The sequence below is a fragment of the Daldinia vernicosa genome (assembly GCF_022497035.1).
Source record: "Daldinia vernicosa strain CBS 139.73 unplaced genomic scaffold F5Y00scaffold_63, whole genome shotgun sequence".
In the NCBI taxonomy this organism is placed as follows: Eukaryota; Fungi; Ascomycota; class Sordariomycetes; order Xylariales; family Hypoxylaceae; genus Daldinia; species Daldinia vernicosa.
The window spans coordinates 152450-170751 of NW_025953979.1; the positions used below are offsets into that span (position 1 = coordinate 152450).

General features: G+C 46.7%; 6 protein-coding genes across 6 annotated transcripts; 3 read left to right on the forward strand and 3 right to left on the reverse strand.

Moving 5' to 3' along the window:
• Positions 1–77: 77 nt before the first annotated feature.
• On the forward strand, positions 78–1491 carry F5Y00DRAFT_184047 (translation machinery-associated protein 16). The gene is made up of 4 exons (XM_048005047.1): positions 78–335; positions 397–484; positions 546–679; positions 741–1491. The coding sequence occupies exons 1-4, from the start codon at positions 167–169 to the stop codon at positions 887–889; spliced, it is 540 nt and encodes a 179-aa protein (XP_047860974.1). The 5' UTR covers positions 78–166; the 3' UTR covers positions 890–1491.
• A 1374-nt stretch (positions 1492–2865) lies between these two features.
• On the forward strand, positions 2866–4173 carry F5Y00DRAFT_247478 (mitochondrial glycoprotein). Its single transcript, XM_048009279.1, has 2 exons — positions 2866–3377; positions 3438–4173. Exons 1-2 carry the CDS (start codon positions 3013–3015, stop codon positions 3961–3963), a joined length of 891 nt encoding a protein of 296 aa, XP_047860975.1. The 5' UTR covers positions 2866–3012; the 3' UTR covers positions 3964–4173.
• A 1137-nt stretch (positions 4174–5310) lies between these two features.
• Positions 5311–6193, reverse strand: F5Y00DRAFT_184081 (glycoside hydrolase family 11 protein). Its single transcript, XM_048005048.1, has one exon. It carries the CDS (start codon positions 6081–6083, stop codon positions 5430–5432), a length of 654 nt encoding a protein of 217 aa, XP_047860976.1. The 5' UTR covers positions 6084–6193; the 3' UTR covers positions 5311–5429.
• Positions 6194–7933: 1740 nt separating this feature from the next.
• On the reverse strand, positions 7934–8724 carry F5Y00DRAFT_184121 (uncharacterized protein). The gene has a single exon (XM_048005049.1). It carries the CDS (start codon positions 8461–8463, stop codon positions 8062–8064), a length of 402 nt encoding a protein of 133 aa, XP_047860977.1. The 5' UTR covers positions 8464–8724; the 3' UTR covers positions 7934–8061.
• F5Y00DRAFT_184122 (uncharacterized protein) lies at positions 8725–9528 on the forward strand. Its single transcript, XM_048005050.1, has one exon. It carries the CDS (start codon positions 8985–8987, stop codon positions 9441–9443), a length of 459 nt encoding a protein of 152 aa, XP_047860978.1. The 5' UTR covers positions 8725–8984; the 3' UTR covers positions 9444–9528.
• A 449-nt stretch (positions 9529–9977) lies between these two features.
• On the reverse strand, positions 9978–11582 carry F5Y00DRAFT_266012 (uncharacterized protein; the record flags this gene model as incomplete). The annotated part of the gene is made up of 1 exon (XM_048011878.1): positions 9978–11582. One exon carries the CDS (start codon positions 11580–11582, stop codon positions 9978–9980), a length of 1605 nt encoding a protein of 534 aa, XP_047860979.1.
• Positions 11583–18302: the final 6720 nt, after the last annotated feature.

The window sequence follows — 18302 nt, forward strand, 5'->3', positions numbered from 1 at the left end:
CCCCTGGCAATGACATTCAGTCACTTTTTCCATTTCTGGAAGTCATTTTCTGAAAGTCATTTTTAGCCCCACCAATTCTTTTGATGACTTTGAAGAACAAAAATCTCGAAAATACTCACTTACAACTTCAATTTTCATCACTCATTAGTCACATAAAGTCTCCACAATGCCAAAGACTTTCGAGAGGACTCGCAAGGCCATTGCTAAAAAGAAGGGGGCTGTCGATTCTCTTCACCAATATTCACGCGATTCCAAGAGGCTGCATAGGGCTCAAGTTCGTGACGGAAAACTGGAGAAAATTGCTGCCTCAAGGAAGAAAAGCGACAAGCCTCATCGTATGTCAATTGAGCACCTTAAGTTCTAGAGCTGGATAACTAATGTAGTTATGTGATCTAGTTGAACGAGCTACCTTTTTCCAGGAGGCCGTGAGGCAAAATGGAAGCCAACCTGTACAGATGGATGTTATCCATGAACTCATCAAAACGTTAGTTTCATTTTAAAAACTACACTTGACGCTATCCATTTCGAGCTGACCGTAATTATAGGTTTGTACACCAATACGATGAAGAGCTGAGCGAAGTAAAGAAGTCTCGGCGGCCTGGACGTCCTGCCAGTGCCAAGGAAGATTTACTGAAAGTGAAGATCGATAAGCTTGAGAAGGAGTATCAGAACGGCTTTTGTCAGTATACTACCCCACCAGCTTCATCGCAAATATTCATCTAACATTACATGGGCCGTAGTAATTCCGGTGCTTGACACAGAAGAAAATGCTACGCTACTCAGCCGGTGGGAAGGTTCTTGGTCCTACCTAACCACTCTCAAATGGGTGAGGATATCTTCCGCTGGGGGTGTTCAACCTTCCAGCTTTCCTCCGAGAGGAGATCATTGAGAAGATATCCCCCCACTTCCCACGTGCTTGATATCCTCAGCCCGAGGACGCACGTGTAACAAGTCCCTGTACCCTCGGTTGATGTTTCTATGTTCATCGTAGATCAGACGGGGCCTTACTTACGGACGTAGGAAGTTTCCGAGACCAGGCAGGGGAGTTGGCCTGGTTTTGCCGCTGGTTTACAAACACACGGTTACCTACAGCCCTGACACGCACCAACCTGCAAACTCCGCAGCCAGCCACACATGCCGGCAGTAATCCGGGATTTTCTTTTTTGACGGAAAATAATGCAGTCAGGCTAGATGACACCGGCTAGTTTCAAACCCGGTGCGCTTATGTCAAGTCGGCAATAACAATGCAGCATTGGTATCATCGGAAAGCCTCTTTACAACTCTGGACCAAGCGGATCATCCGCTTCGTCAGTCATAGCACACCTTCATAGTACACCTAACCTAGCTGAGCATGAGTGTCACTACAGGTATGATATCACGATCGTTTGCAACGGAGATATGCGTTTGCAGCACCTGTTTTTAGACTATTTTGTTGCACGTGTGAAGGAAGCGGGTAGCCGAAGGGCCGTGGGATGCTGATAGTTACTATCAACTGCACCCCGGATCCGAGAGTTTCGAAGCCGCAAGCCTTTGCCTTCTCCCGACCTACCGACCTCTTCGGCTATCTTCATAATAAATTAGATCGTCCTGCCCACAGCTAATAAATGTGTGACATCTCACAACCTTTCTGCCTTCTATACCTTCGTCCCGATACGGCTACCTACTCAACGCATTGTCCTCTCCAAACTCATGCTATTTAAGACGAGTTCCCTGACTTGTAGTACGTCCTTTAAGCTAAACGCTTATCTATCCCAGACCGAAATCCTCGAGACGATTGGCTCAGCTGGCTTCTCTGGGGATGGGCGTAGATGAGTAGGATCTGTTTCCCTCGCTCCTTTAGTTACCCGATTGGCCCGCCCAAAAAGGCAGTAGCTATAACTTCGAGGTAGGTCATACGTTGCAAAAACCACAGCAGAGGAGAGCATCGAGCATTGTTGGAAGTGCAAAGTGCGAGCTATTACTAGCAATATAAGTTGAAGCGCAGCGTACTTCAGTATGAAGAGAAAATGGCGTCGATCTCTGCCTCATATGATAGCTCACTACAGAACCGAATCTCAACTTACCGGGCTTTACTTCGTCACGTTACTCTAGTATGTACCCCTATTTCCAAAGCGGGCTTGCATCACTCACTCACGCAAGGCTAGGGATGTGTCAATACATTACTCACATGAGGGCCTGCTACATCTGCGGTCATGAAGAAATTGTTCTAATTTCGGAAAAATCGTGCACAATCGCAGCTTCGAGGGGCGTATTTGGGAGTTGTGGGCGAGATGTCGACAATAAGTCTAGCAGAACTCGGTATCAATGCTGGAAATGCAAGGAAGAATCCGACTTGGTCTCACGAGCGCAAACTGTACACGCCACGGCACCCTGAAGTTAACAAGAAGAAAAAGAGAAATAAGGACAAATACGTCGATGACAATATAAATTATAGACTCTTCCTCTTCTCGGTCGTATGTAATATAAGACCTGCATGCTAACCAACCACACATCTTAGGTCAAATTTGGTTATGTATCAACGCTGTAGTTAGACGTTTATTTTCATCCAGATACAATCAACTCGATTTCGGTTGCGGATTCGTTCCCTACGTGCTGCAGGCTGATCTCTGTTGTTTTGACTCAGGGGTTGGCTTCTAGCCATGATGGTTTATAGAATACCTCTTTACCATTAGCTGCATTAGGTACCTAGGCTGCTAGGTTAGGCCCCTAAGGTGCCTAATGCATCAAAGAGGGTCTACATGTAATAGCTAGGACCCACTGTAAAAGCTTTATCCCTGCTCCTGATACGTGCGGGGCTAAAACTCGGGTATCTTTTATCGCCATCGTCAGATAAAATTTTTGGAGCTTCTAACCTAGATCCAAAAATTTATCCAATATCAAAGCTTCCCAAAGCTTCCCTCCCCTTCCCCTCCTCCAAAGTCCCAGTCGCAAACTACAAAATTATAATTTGCACCTACGTTAAGATCCCTTCACTCATATTCAATTGGTTCTATTTAGCACATTTAGTTCAAAATGATGTCTCTCAGAGCTGTTGTGCGCTCAGCGCCTCGTACAGTTACTCGTCTTAGTTCTACAACCCTCAGATCATCAAGACTAGCTCAGCCGAGCTCCCTACTGAAGTCTTCATGGGCGCCTCTCAGATCATCTCAGTTCACATCATCATTCTCCACATCGCAGTTCAGACAAGCACCCGCGGCAGAGGTGGATGAGGAACTCTCAGCCAAGCTCGATAGCGAACTCCAGTTCGAAAATGAGCTGAAGGAGGATGAGCAGCTTCCAGCAAGCGTTAAGGACTTCCTCGAGAACAGCCCATTCGAGCTGAAGGATCAGCCTGGAAAGGAGGACGTCTCCCTAGTCCGCAAATTTGGAAACGAAACGTGAGTTACACCCTGTGATATCGAATCGTACTTTTACAAGAGCTAACATCCCCGCTTCAGCATCACCGTCACCTTCTCTATCTCAGATCTCGCCAACTATGAGCCCGACGACATGTTCAACGAAGAGTCGGTCCTCGACGATGAAGATGCTGCTGAGCTGTCCGAAGGCAAGCGCGCATCGCCGGCGGAGGCCGCCGAGGAAGCCCTTGAAGACGATATCGAGGGTGGCGATGCGCCGGTACCTTGCCGACTGAACATCGTAGTGGAGAAGCCGGGCAAAGGTGCACTTAACATCGAGGCGATGGCGCAGGACGGCCAGATCATCGTCGAGAATTTCTATTACTTCAAGGACGCCAAGCTGGCGCACGGCAAAACTGCTGAGATCGCCCACGCTGCCACGGACATCTACCCCGGCCCGCCCTTCGGCAGCCTCGACGAGGACCTACAGATCCTCATGGAGCGCTACCTCGAGGAGCGCGGCGTCACCCAGGCCCTCGCCGTTTTTGTTCCCGACTACATGGACATCAAGGAGCAGCGCGAGTACCAGACCTGGCTGAAGGACGTCAAGGAGTTCGTCGACGCTTAGACGGTTAGTTAGGATGGGTTAGGTACTTAATTACAAAAGAGGGGCGAATAGATGAAGGAATAAAAATTAAAGAGGAAAAAAGGAACGACGCCTCTGATGTATTATGAAAAACCAACTCCACATGTATAATAAGAAATGACGGCTTTTAGGGAATCTCCATAGGGGAGGATCAGGTTTTAGGACCTCAATGACTACAAAAGATTTGCTGCATCCCCGGCTTTCAAAGTATCCCTCTCGTGTGACTTTCGGCTACTAAGTTTCTCGTAGTTGACGTACTTTTCTTTCCAGTATCTAATTCTTCGAATACCAAGGGTTACCACGTAATTGCTGTCAAATTTATGCGTACAGACGCGCCTAGGGAAAAACCGAATTCAGAATAGTCTCGACTTATTCAACCGTTTCTTGATAACGCTCTTCGACTCTCGATACTATCAATTCAATAATAGTACGTGATAGAACTAATAAGTATGAAGTGGAAGTGGGAATGGCATAAAGTAGGAGCTATATCCTAATGATTCAGATTCGGCGGTTGAGGTATGATCTCTACATGCTCCCTGACACTTAATATCGATCAAGTGTCCAACAACTAGCATTATATATTCTAGATATACCACATTCAACGCGCCCCCTTTCTAATTCTTGGAATAGGCTTAGAGAACTGAGGTTAATCAATTCGAGCAAAGTTCCGAGGTTGAATAACCGTCCATAGATGTCATTACACTTAGGTAGCAATATATCTTATATAGGATCTCGTTACTTGGAAAAAGGGGCTACGGAATAGATACTGGTAAAAAATGACTATATATGGAAAGTAATTTACTACTTCTACTATTGAGATAAATCTATTGTAGGTTTAAGACTGGGATAACCTTGGCATTTCCTTGGATAGAGATGTACGTAAAAGCATGGTGGATAGTCCATCTACTCCCTAGGTTAGACGTTTGACTACACGTACACGGACCGGGCCGACTATCTTACAACCCAAGTCCAAATATAGCCAGCTACCTTAGACTACTATGGGAACTTAATATAAGACTTGCATACCTTGACTAACCAAGAGCCCGGGAGAATACGGTTAATATCAAATATATCCACTCAATCTCGGGGCAATACCGTCAACCTGCAACTCATAATACCTGGGCATGCATGCATATACGGATCCCAACTGGTTTACAGCACCATTAAGCGGTTCACTTTTATTGGCACGAGTCACTTATGCTTTGCATGAAGACGGAATTATCGGTCATAATTCAATTTCTTAGCTGCAAAAGTTGAATAACTAAGAATATACGTTCGAATCCAATTCAACTTAGTGATACGATATCGACTGGTAGCATACATCAGAAAGACAAGCAAGCCGCGGTCCGCGAACCCAGCGCTCATCCCTTCCCTTCCATCCTACCAATCAATACATACGCAGCCACAGACGAGAAAACCAATCTCAAAGGCCGGGCGAGCGAAATCCCTTAGGACTGCTCGACGGTAATAGCAGCCGAACCGCTGCTCTGGTAGCCCTCGGTAGCCAGGATCTGGTAGTTGTGCGTCCCGAGCTGAAGACCGGCCTTGCCCCAGGCGTCGAAGTGGTTCTTGAGGGTAACCGAGCCGCCGACGCGCTTCTGCTGGCGCACGGACCAGAACTGGTAGAAGGTGGAGGTGCCGTCGATAGAGGGCTGGTTGACGCGCTGGGTGCGGTAGACGTCGTAGACGCTGCCGTCGCTCTCGACGGAGCCCAGCTTCGTCGCGCCGCTGGACGGGTTGTACGTGCCGAAGGACTCGACGACGTAGTACTCGATGAGCGGGTTGCGCGTCCACCCGTACACGGACAGGTAGCTGTTGACGTTGGCGCCGTTCCACGTGCCGTTGTACGTGACGACGCGCGTCGCCCCGGGGTTCCATCCCTTGCCCGCCACGAAGTTGCCCACGTTGGACCACGTCACGTCGTACGAGCCCCCGGGCCCGTTGTTGTACGTCACCTGGCCCGCGCCGTCGGTCCAGAACGAGTAGAAGAAGCCGTTGTTGGTGCCCGTGCCGGCGGGGGTCGACCGCGTGATGAGGTCGAGAGGGGAGGCGATGGCCCCGGCGGCGGCCGCGAGGGCGACGAAGATGGATGAACCAAGCATGTTGTCGAACGGAAAATTGATGAGGCGGGATGACTTGACTTGACTGAGGAGATGAAGTTTGTCTTCTTCGACTCTTACTGAAGAAGAGAAGAAAAAGAAAAAAAGAAGCTGCTTCTTCAGGGTCTAATGATCGCCGCGGCGGGACGAGATTGCTTATATAGGTACTCGGCGGGCCAGGTTATATTGTTTTTGCGATGGGGCGATGGGTTGATGGGTTGGTTTATCGGTTTAGCCAATAGCCAACAGGCCGGCCTCGTTGTGGAAAAAGGGGAATGGCAAGTCCGTTCCTGGTACCCGAGAAGATGGATGGAGTTGGGATTAGAATTAGCATGTTTGCGGCGATCATCGTGGGGAAAGCAATTCTACCGGCAGCGGCCCAACTTGTCGAACCGGGGTCACGATATTGACGTGATGGAACGCTAGCAGATTTTGCCGGCGGATAAATGTATGTACACACGCAGCTTTTATCCTGATCTGGGGCGAGCCCCTGGCCGCGTTGCATGATGTCGGTTTCATGTTATATGCTATTTACGCGGCCTCCACGATCTAGGCGTCCGATGAAGTTGGGATGAAGAAGCCTGGTTGGCTCTTGCGGCTCCCCCAATGCTAATATATTTCCATCTGCATGTGGCCGTAAACGCTTTTTGCCGGTTTTCTCGCTAAGCAGGCTATGTTCCTCCCGCTAGGGCTGAAGTCGCGGCGGCGATGGCGAGAGAACTGACGACAAAAGCATCAACACTGAGGTCAGCAACAAGGTGTAGATGGTGGATGGTGGGCTCGAAAGCGAAACCTCCGGTGTAGTAGTGTAATACGAGATCCCACTCATCCACCCAGAGCGTTCAAAGGTCGCGGGGTCTTCAATCAGAACCGTTCCCCTTTCATATTATTTCCTCATGATGTGATCATGCCATACCAAGACCATACCAAGAACACACCATGACTATGTAGGAATACACATCGTCAACTGCAAAGTTCTTAATGACGTGACGAGGCATCTTGCATCAAGACGAGGGAACTCCTGCTAGTGCTTGACGTGCCAACCTTTCCATCTCACTTTTGTGTGTAAGTGATTTCCACTCTGCGCAAGAAATATTCTCTTAATTCAATGCAAGTTCTGGTCTGTCTCCCTTAGCAAATTGTTAACAGAAGCTTCTAGGATGTGATAATTGGTTTAGTCTTTCAGCAAGACTGTTTACTAACTAGGTAGAATGTCATATCCTTTAGAGATGTGTCGCTGGAGACAGACAGCCTAGGATATCTACCCACTTCTTGATGGCGCATAAGTCAATGACAACCGGACTTAGCGTCTAAGTAATTATGCAGACGGACGAGTTGGCCATTATTGCAGTCGAGAACCCGATTTCTCGTTCAACAAGAATGAGTCCCTACCTCACAACGTCGTTTAAAATAAATGTTCAAGGGCGATGCGGGTAGATAAATAAGACGCCGGAGAGATACTGGACTAGGTAGAATAGCATGGCATTCACTCCAACTCGTTCGCTTAACCTACCCATGAAGAAGCCGGGGGACATCGTACATACTCGCCGTGGGGGTACGGCATCGACAATACGAGGAACAATACCTACGCGATAGTAAGGAACAAGAACGGGAATTGGGACCGAGAGCGGCGTGACCAGAGACGTCGCACATACACTTCTCGAAACACACCGCATGATATCACATTCAGATAAGGGCAAAGCTGCAATGTAGTGTATCATCATAGATCTTTACGCACGTCTGGTCGGGGTCCGGGTCGGGGTCGGGGACCCTAGGGCTAAGCTCAGCTGCAAAAAAGTTCGTCTTCGAATGTTATCTCCGCCCAAGTAAAGATGGACCAAATCTGGTGTATCTTTGGAATGCATGTTCGAGAACTCCCAGGTTAGATCGTTGAGACCCCCCCTGCAAGTTATCATACCGCCAGCTGATGCATCGTGACCGGCACAATAGTGTACATAAGGCAGCGGTGAGCGGAACAACCTTAGTACAAATTACGGTAGGGTATGTAGAGAGGACCGGTTACTAAACATGGTGATAGATAGGCCCCCTTATATTGTCTAGACGTATGTACGGCACATGTCGTGCAACGTGAAAGGGTGGCAAAGCATGTTTCTTGATTGAAATTGAGGTGGTCCGTTACCAGGGAGCCCGGCGAACTTCGTAAAAAGAAGGGGGGATAGATCCCGGATCGGGTTTCGAACCCACGTGGATGTGAAATGTGAATAAGAATACATAAGCAACGAACCAGGAGCGAGACCGAGACCGAGATAATTCGTCCAAGCAGCCGAGGTGATAATAGCGTCGGTAGTCTAAGAAAGCCATAAGGCGCCACAGAAATAATAGCAGCGCGAAATGGTAATAATATGCTTGATAATGTTCGCATCACAACGCTTCTTCGACGAATAGGATTCCTGCCGATAGAGTATCACTACATACTTTTGGGACAATCCCGCCCCTCCTCCCCACAGACAAGGGCTGTCATGGAAATAGTAAAGAAAAATAAAATAAAAAGAAAACGCCTCGATATATATGAAGCGCGTAAGTGGTGCATACATCTTAATTTCGTTTAATATAGGTTGTATTTTGTTTCTGCGGAAACCCGGTAAAAGCAGTTGTCAATGACACCATGAATCCATGATTCCCGGTATGATGAGTAACGCGTTAATATGCCAGGCGCATTATTGCAGTCAGAATAATGCAGTCATACAGTATTCCCGCCGTCTCTTCAAGAAGAAAGCTGCGCTAAATCGAAAAAAAAACTTTTTTTTTTTTTGCTCCCTTCAAGTTACCGTGTTTGAGAAGGGTTCGGTTGAAAAATTTAGGTAAAAATCATAATATCCTCACATTCATATGCGTTAGGTACCTAGGCACGCGGTCACCGCTGTACCCTAGGAGCTGTCACATATGTCATCGGAGGAGCGTGGTTTGGTGACATTTCCTGTGCCGCAGAGCAGCAGCTTTCTCTGCAGTAGTGTAGTCGTCTGGGTTCTATCGTTTTTCGAAACCCAACGTGTACGTACACGAACCGTCATTTTCGATCGCCCGATCGGGTGGACCAAACTATGCCGTTCCCTTTGCTCCTGGTTTCTTCTAGTCATCGTTCCAGAAGGATGCAAGAGGAAACCCAACGAACGATTCAGAAAGCGGCTGAAACTCTGCAATCCCATCAGGTCTCGTGATTTCCATAGGGCTGTCAGAAATACGTACAGTAAAGTAGATCGATTGATCGCCATTGCTCACAGTCTGACAGAAAATGGTCAGAATCGAAACAATGTTACCCACCACCGACACCACCACCACCACTACTACCACTTCGATGCTCGCTTCGCACTAAAGCGTATCGCCATATCCGCTGCACATTGACGACATGTACATTAGGCTATTCCGTGCCCTTGAGCCTCCGTCGCCGTCTAAATCTCTTATTAAATGCAACGGCCCGGCCCGTCGCGGGCGGGCTGGCCCTTCGATTAAATACGTAGTGTATCTATCCGGGCATCGTGAATCTGTTTAATTTGTACAAACTCTCATCACGTATGTATGTACCTATCGGCACATCTTGGCGCCGAGAGAGCGAGAAGGGGGTCCTAGCTCCGGGTATGGCACGGAACTTCCGCGGTTTGCTGCCCCTCTATCCTGGAAGTTTGGTACAGCCGGGAATAGAAAAAGCAAAGTCCTGTCGTGCACGAGGCTAGTAGATTGAGGTGACATGTCATTCAGCAGCAGGGATGAAAGGGGAGGCCTGACGAGAACCGGTTGTGCTGGACCTCGGATACAACAACCGACAGGGTGACAACCAATACCTAACTGCCACGGAAATGAGAAGTAAGTAGATCATCGAGGAGCAGGGATCAAAGGCATTAGATAATTACATTATAGTGGTTGCAGCCTCATCATTATTCAACCTATGATCCTATCAATCCACTTCGTCCACCCAACGTCGGCGCACAGCAGCCTCATCGAATCAACCGGTAAGCTCACAAAGAGCTCTTGCTTCATCGAGTCCGCCTTGGCCGGGAGTATCAGAGCCGTACCAAGGTTCCACGAACCGTGAGCCCGCCTAATTGCATCCGCCTTAGTTACGGGTACTCCCGGTATGTTCCATTCGACGTCCGCGCCGAAATGTCGCCATGTATTGAATGCCAGCGCTTCGGGCATCCGTGGGTCATAATTCACTCCCACCAGGCGTGGGTCGGGCGCTTCGCATAGCATGGCGAGGCGCCGGCTAACGTATTCCTGGTCGACAGCATCGATAGATGCTTTCACGAGCGGGACGAGACGAGCAAGTTCGCTGTCGTCATCGCAAGCTGCAATTAATTGGGCCTTTAGTGCCTTCGTAACAACTGGTAGGGCTGCATTGCCAAAGTAGTTTTCTGTGGCGCCTTTGAAGGCTCTCGTTCGCCAGTTTACCGAGTTCCATAGCATGGCATTCCGCCTTGGTTCTACCCCAGGTAAGTTATTTTCGGCTGCCACACGGGACTTCGTAATATGCGCAAAGGCGAGGGTGGCTAAGCTTGTGTAAGCCGATGGCGACTCCACCCCGCCATTTCTAGACCGAATCAGGTCTCGGAGTTCCTGCAGTCGGTCGTTCCTGAAAACGAAGATCTTGCCTATCTTCTCGATGTTTGCCATTGATGGTCCAGTCTTTAGGATTCGCGGTTGCGTTGGGCCGCTAAGGTCACGTAACATCGTATATTCCGGGCATCTTTTTAGTAGATGTTGGAATGTAGCGCCGTTGTCGTTGTGTATGGTAATTGGGCCTCTCTGGCTGCGATGATGTAACATCGGAAACGTCTGCTGCTCAATCGGGAACGTCTGCTCAGAAGGCAAGTTAACTGGAGTGTTTCGAGTCTGAGCAGCAAAGCATTCCAGGAAGACGCGCAACGAGCCCCCATCCACCAACCCGTGGTGTAGGAACATAGAAAGTAGTAGACCACCGGGTGGGAACTCTGCCTGCACCTTGGACACAGGTATCGAGTCAAGGTTGGAGCTTACTATTCCCGAAACACCGAACCGGGAACCAACGAATGCGCCTGGTGGGAAACCGGCATCCTTCATTCGCGAGTATTCTTGTCGACTCGTTTCGCTTGCGGGTAGCACTTGGAAAGGAATATCTTGTGAAGGTGACCGGTGAAGTGAGACGCTGCCGCTATTACTGTTAGCCCGGAGCCTCCCGGCGAAGACTGGTCGTTCTCTCGCCAAACGTTTGAGAGCAGATTCGATATGTCGAATTGCGTCGTGCCGCCGCTGATTATCGCACGGAAAACAAAGCACGACGCATATATAAACACGAGGTGCGTTCTGGTTCCATACCGAAAGTGGTTCTTGCCAACCAAGATGGTCTTCCTTATCCAGCATTGGCAATGGCTGGTTCACTGCGGGAAGTGAACGTGTGCGTCTTGTAGTAGCATTGACGAGTGGCTTGAGCGGCCGATTTTGTAAGTTGCGACGTCGTGGCCGCGTAGATACCATGTCCTCGCCAATCGGTGACCGCCTTTTACGCATCGTGAACGGATAGCTTGCCTGTGAAGGCATGAGTGTGACTAGGTATGAGGCGCTAGCCTCTTGAAAATGAAAGGGGAAGTATTTCACGTGGTACGTGCGAGTAAGTTTCTTTGGTGCTGTAGTATGAAGGAAGTATCAGAAGCTTGGGAGATATTCTTGTGCTTGTCGATGAACTTTCTCATTGCGGTAGTATAGCTCTGGGAGCCCCGAGGCATGATATCTCTTACTATGTATGAGCTGACGAAAACCAGGAGGGGCGATTAGCGAGAAGCAGAGCTAAGGTTGCGAGAGATGAAGATCTCTTAGACCCTTGCTAGCTGAGATCAAATTGCAGGTCAGGTAATAATACCCAGAAGAAGGCTGGACCACCCTGGTGAGAAGTTCATAAGCTGTTTCCACTGTTTCTAAAGACGTCAATGTTGGACTGATTATTCCATAAAAGGCTGGCTGCAGATGCTACCCCTCGTAACTCCACGTCGACCGCGTATGATTACCGTCGACAATCCCCTGCTTAAATGGGAGCCGATGGCGCTAGGGAGCCCATAAAAGCCGTCAGATATGATGTTGGTTTTTGGTCAGAGCCGCGGCGCGCTATCGCATGCAGGGCTTGGGGTCTTCATCCATGCGCTCACCCAAGGGTACGGTCAAGGTCATTTGGTCTGGGCGCCGGACTAGATTTCCGTTTGCAGGCCGTAATAAAGCTCGAGATACTAGGATAGCAACCCACGTCTTTCCGCGCGAACGGTTCCCACCCTTTTAAAGCATTCTGCAGGGCATTGCGTGTCCATTTAAGGAAAATATCTTTGTCAGTTTACACATCAGGCCGGTCCCGATGTTGTATTTAAACACCGGACTCACTAAGAAGTTAGAAGTGAATTCACAACACGTACTAGCTTAATCCCTGTTTGGGAAGGACCTTGACTCGGAACATTATCGAGTCGAACTCGTTCGGCACTGGGCAGGGGGTATCCGAAATCCAGGTAGATGGTACGTAAACAAGGGAGGCGCAAGTCTTGTCACTATACGGATGAGTGAAGCATACGCTAGGTAGGAGAAATTTCCTCACGAAGGCCAGTAGCCAAGCAAATACACGATTGTCCCCTTCAGATGAAATAATTGCCATTCAAGAACGTAGGTCATCTCAACCAACATGTCATGATGGAAAATGAAGATATCCATATCAGCTCTCACGCGTCCCTCTCTTCGGACGGTCATAGGCCTTGAATAGCAAGTATCGGCTGGCAGCCTCGTGGAGTGATTCAGGCTGACCTGGAAGACAGTATTAGGTGACGCGAACTCATTAAACTGTGTGTTCGGATGGATAAGGAGGGCGATAGGCCAATAATTAGATACACCGAGGGCGTGATTCATAGATCAGGTCGGCCGCATGACTCCAGGCCATAATCCGAATCTCGGGAGGCAAGAACGAGAAGAGATCCATGGTTGGACGCGGGCTCGGAGCCTATGATGAGTTGGCTGACTAGAAGGAGGGGATCGACAGATGAAATGCATAGTGAATATATGACTTGTATGCATGGTGTCTTCTGTCATAAATGAGTAAAACACGGGGTTTGGAGACGGGACGCCAACAAGCCGAAGGTGATAAGAATTCACACTCGACATGGCATTGATGTCCGTGTTGTATGTGTTAGGTAGGTGTATGTGTATTCGTATGCGTATGCGTATGTGTATGTGTTAGACATATGTGTAATGTATGTATGTGTATGTGTATGTGTATGTGTATGTGAGGTAGTGTGCCTGTGTGTCATCTGTAGTAGTTTGTACTTTTCTAAGGTGAATGGGGAAGACATCGGTTCCAAATCGTCGGTGGGGGCGGGGAATCATAATAATAGGTAAGTTCGTTGTACCAGATCGAGTGGATTGGAAGTCATCCGCTGCTTCCGTATTCATAAACCCCCTGCCGCTTCTGCTTCTAGACTCGATTGCTTGCCCGGCTTGCTAAGTGGTCCGTACCTTCTCGTTACACAAAATTACACGAATTATTACTCGCACGAGCTAACGCTTAGCCAAAATACATAGATACATGTACTTTCCTAAACCGGTAATTGCATGTAGCCGCATTGGGTAGTTGGGCATCTGTTTTTTTTTCCTTTTCCTTTTCTTAATTTTGCTTTTCTTGTCTCATTTCGCCTTTTCCTTCCAAAATACTAAGCCTCAAATATACAGCCTCCTTGCGCAATCATTGCATTGCATTGCATCCAATTACACATATATGAGCATATAATTACAATAATTATTGAAGTTGGGTGCTTGCTTTTTCCGTTTTGTCTTTCGGACCGTTCCCCATTGACGACATATCCGTTTGGGTAGATATTTGTTGGAGGGTTACCTTGACGATGATAGTTATCCCTGGTGTGCATATCCCACCGTCATATCTTGGAGTCGGGATTCGGGACCCATCCTGTTGGGACTGGGGCTGACGGTCCGTCCGGGGACAAGCGAGCACAGCATGATCTGACGATCCTAGTATCGTAGGATTAGACGTATGGCGGGCATAGGAAGGCTCCCGAGGGAAAGTCCCCGAACAGTTCGTCTCACGTAACGCAGATTCCTTGGTTATTCCACGAATGCTGACGTGAGGTCTGCAATATCATAAGTCAATGGTCCAATTATAAGGCCACGGTTGACGTCTTCTTTGGCTCAAGGAATCAAATCTGACGCCCACGGGCGACAGTCAATGCAGCCTTGTGTAACACCGAACGGCAACTCCTCGCACACCGGGGAACAGTTCCCAGATAGCCAGTTATCCTCTTAAAATCTCACGGCAGATATCGGCCTGCTGTCTTTTCCGGACAATCCACCTCAGATAGTATGCGCGGTAGGTCGGACAAGTGTTCTTCCCCTTGTTGAAACCACACCGGGTTTAAACTACATTGCCATGCGTTAGTTTGTCAGCGAGCTATATTACTTATTATTAATTCGCCCCCTTTGATCGCTGGTATAAAAAAAAAACGAGGATAGTTTTATACGAAAGATACAGGCTGCGGCAATAACACAGTCCCAAACTCTGGCGGCGAAGGGAAGCAAAAAAAAAGCAATTCTTAACCATTGATTGCCGGGTGTGTAATGGCGCTTGCATATGACCATGGTCCTTTATGTTTCATTCTAGTAACACTATTCGTAACCTGGCATTATAGTAAACTACCAATTGGTGACAATGATGGTGAAGGCTGCAAAACGCAGTTGCATACGGAAATGGCTTCCGAAATGCTTATCCGGCAGTCCTATGACTTGGGTTGCAGCATGGTGGGAACCCAATCACGAGGTTTCACGAGAGTCGGGTGCAAACGAATAGATTCTCAAGATGCCCAATATTCACTCAATATTGCTTACGGATTCTTCTTATGGCAACTCTTTATACGAGTATACGGCTGAATTCCAGATACATGGCCCTAACCTAGTAAATTTATCTTACCTACCTGTTCTCTGTCATATCTGCATAGTCCCATACGATGCTAACAATTCGTAGCTTTATTTTCGCCTTCATTTTCCTTGGTACTTTCTTGCCAAGCCCTCTTTGTTCTAGGCTATGTTCTGTTTATTCGTACCTTGAGAAGACGTAATAGAACACGTATTATGCTAAGGTAATACATATGACGGTAGTATTTCAATCATCTTATCTCATTATAACAGTTCAGATTTTGATTACTTTTGGTTATGAAGGCCGAGAATGCTAAGTTCAATGCGTACTTGATGGAACAAAGCTGCCTAGTATTCCAATTTCCCGCTCATAGTTGATGCAAACTACACTCTGTACAGTGCTCAGCTTTTAAATGTAACTGAAACCAGTATTCTACAGAGAAGCTGGCTTCGGCTTATCTCTCATCTTGTTTCAGGTGGCTTGCGGGTTTCATAATTACTTAAACTATTTCATATTGCATTGTTTCTCGCTGAACGACGTACGTTGATTCAGGAAGCAAATCTCCGGCAAAGCATTGAAAGGACTCAAGTTTCATCCTCGTACTCAATATACGTAAGAACACATTGTTTACGTCGTCTATCACGAGATACTACGCCGAATATTTTGCTTGTGTAGAGATAGTACTGGTAGGTTCTAGTGGCTACTTACCTATCTTTCAGGCCATCATATTTGTGCAGGGTATCTTCGAAAGACGCGATGTTGATATAAAATAACGGAGACTTCTTTGGAATTATTCAGTCCGGACAGAGCTATGCAAGGACGATGTATTGTCGGGGTTTGAAGATACTGAATTGAGCTATTTAAAAGTAATTAAAGCTACAAACCACCTCATGTTGCTCCATGGGTCTGACATCATGTAGTCTACGCGCTAGAGCATACGTCTTGTTGAAGTGAATGGTCAAGGGACTACTTTCAGGTACAGTACATGGTACCTTGGTATGGAATGTATATATAAGAAGGACCTCCCTCCTCATTCATACAATTGGTAGACTAAGTCAATATACAACTACAGCTCATATACCGTATCTTTCAGCACGTCTCATTTAAAATCCTAACAGCATTTACCATAATATTTATTTCCAAGTGCTTAATTTGAACTACTGGTGGCCTGTTAACTAGGCTATTAAAGGAACACGACTTTAACCGTAAATATGGCAGTTTATGGCTATATATACTGGAAGTATTCTTTATTCCTCGTGCTTCATATAAAACCCTCGCATTTAATGGGTAATAGGTTACCCAAACAGAGACGCCCTTATGTTCTTACGTAAAAGTGACCTTATCTAAGTACACGGAGTACGCAGTAATGAGCGCAAGACTCAAATGATCCAGCTTCTTATTATGCGACACAAGTCCTCAGATATGAGATAGAAATGAAGGAACAGAGGTATATATAGATGACACTTTGAACCTTCAGGAAGATGAGTTCTTATTTTTGATAAGCTAAGCTATTAGGTAGTTCCATCTGATCTTTAAACTCACGCAATCATCTACTCTCGCTATGAGTTACTGTTGAAGATAACATATCATAGAGTAATAGGCAACAGGTAGGTAGTAAAAAGCGAATGTAATTACTGGATCGATGTATGCTGGGTCTAGAATAGGACTGTGCGCCAACCCGCTTAGAAATATTAGTCGCACCTTATTTGACCTCATGAGCCCCCTTTTACTAACTCCGAGTTTCTCACTTAGAATTGAAACTCAAGTCAGTTCTGTCAACCGTATAGCAAGAGGATCTTTAGGCTAAGATGGTAGCATCACACACGAGCACTACCCCTAAGAGACCCTATAGCTATAAAATGTTCATGATGGGAAATATTCTAAGATTAAAGTTATTTTTATAGTGAATGCATATTAAAGACCTAATACAATAGTAGTAAATATACGTATCTTAGGTAGCTAAGCATGTTACATTCAAATGTAGCATCAACTTCATTGTAACATATTCCGCTGTTGGTTACCTCTTATTCAAACTTCCCAATGCTCCCTAAACGGTCTCCACACGCAAACCAAAGACTTGAAACTCAAGAGATTTCTGTCTTTAACTACCTATTTACATTCATCAAGATTTGATACACGTTCAATCTAAGTAGACATGAATTACATACCTAACTCACGATATATACAACTACTTACCCACCTAACCCGGATACTACCTTTTGCAGATAGAACTTACTAAGCCTTTTCATTAATTAACGTAAGGCTCTAAACGACGGTAGAAAAGGTCGTATGCTGCACCCACACTTCCCGTTTAGGCAGGTTTCTAAATTCTCACTGCATGGCCCGATGACCTGGATACGGCAAATCATGGATTGGGTCACATGCAAGGAATCAGTCAGAAGAGAAAATTAATGGCCGGGTCTTGGCATTTGACCCCAAATTCAACACCATATACTACAGTCAAAAGTAAACACGAAATACGGTCATAATTTTTATATTTTTATCATGGTTATTTTATGATGTGTTTTACTTTAGTCATTCAAGGAGGTCAAATGCCAAGACCCGGCCATTAATTTTCTATTCTGACTGGGAATACAACACAACAAGTTGCGCCAATCTTGTCGGTTCAATAGCCTAGTTATTTCGTTTATCGAACTCTATCAACTCGATGTATTATACGACGTCGGTTTAATGAACCTCTAATTATGCCTTTCTATTAGTTTTTTCAAGCTGCGGGAAAACGTGTATGTGCTATTCAGTATTTGGTCGGGCGAATTTATTGGAATACATCTTCCTAAATCCTGTGCCCAGCGTCAAAGCTAACTTGGGGAAGTAAAATTACATTCACTGATCAAGTTATGAAGTAGTTACTTTGTATGTAAACTATGAGTATGAGACTATAAAAATCATGAAGATATCTACATATCTGGGTACATGGTCTACAATGACAGGAAATCACCATTAAGTCGTAACGCAGATATAATCTTATCTGAATTAGTGTGTATAGTGTATACTAAGCGATGCACACAGCATCGTCTTGACATCTTTATCTAAGTTCGGCTGTTTTCATCATCATGGGTATCAACCGTTGTTAGCCAGTCAAAAAAAAGATCGCTGACCATCTACCTCCCGATGCATGCCAATGTTACGGCCGTCTCTGTAGATATTAATAATGACGCCCCGGGCGTATGTACGATGATGCTCTTCGGCCGTCAAATGCCCCTGATGCCCCTTGACTAAAGATGAATGCAATCCCATGGCCAAGCCTATTGTACTCCAGAAACTCCAACACCCATCGCAGAAAAGAAAGAGCTACCATATTCACACGGAAGAGTTTT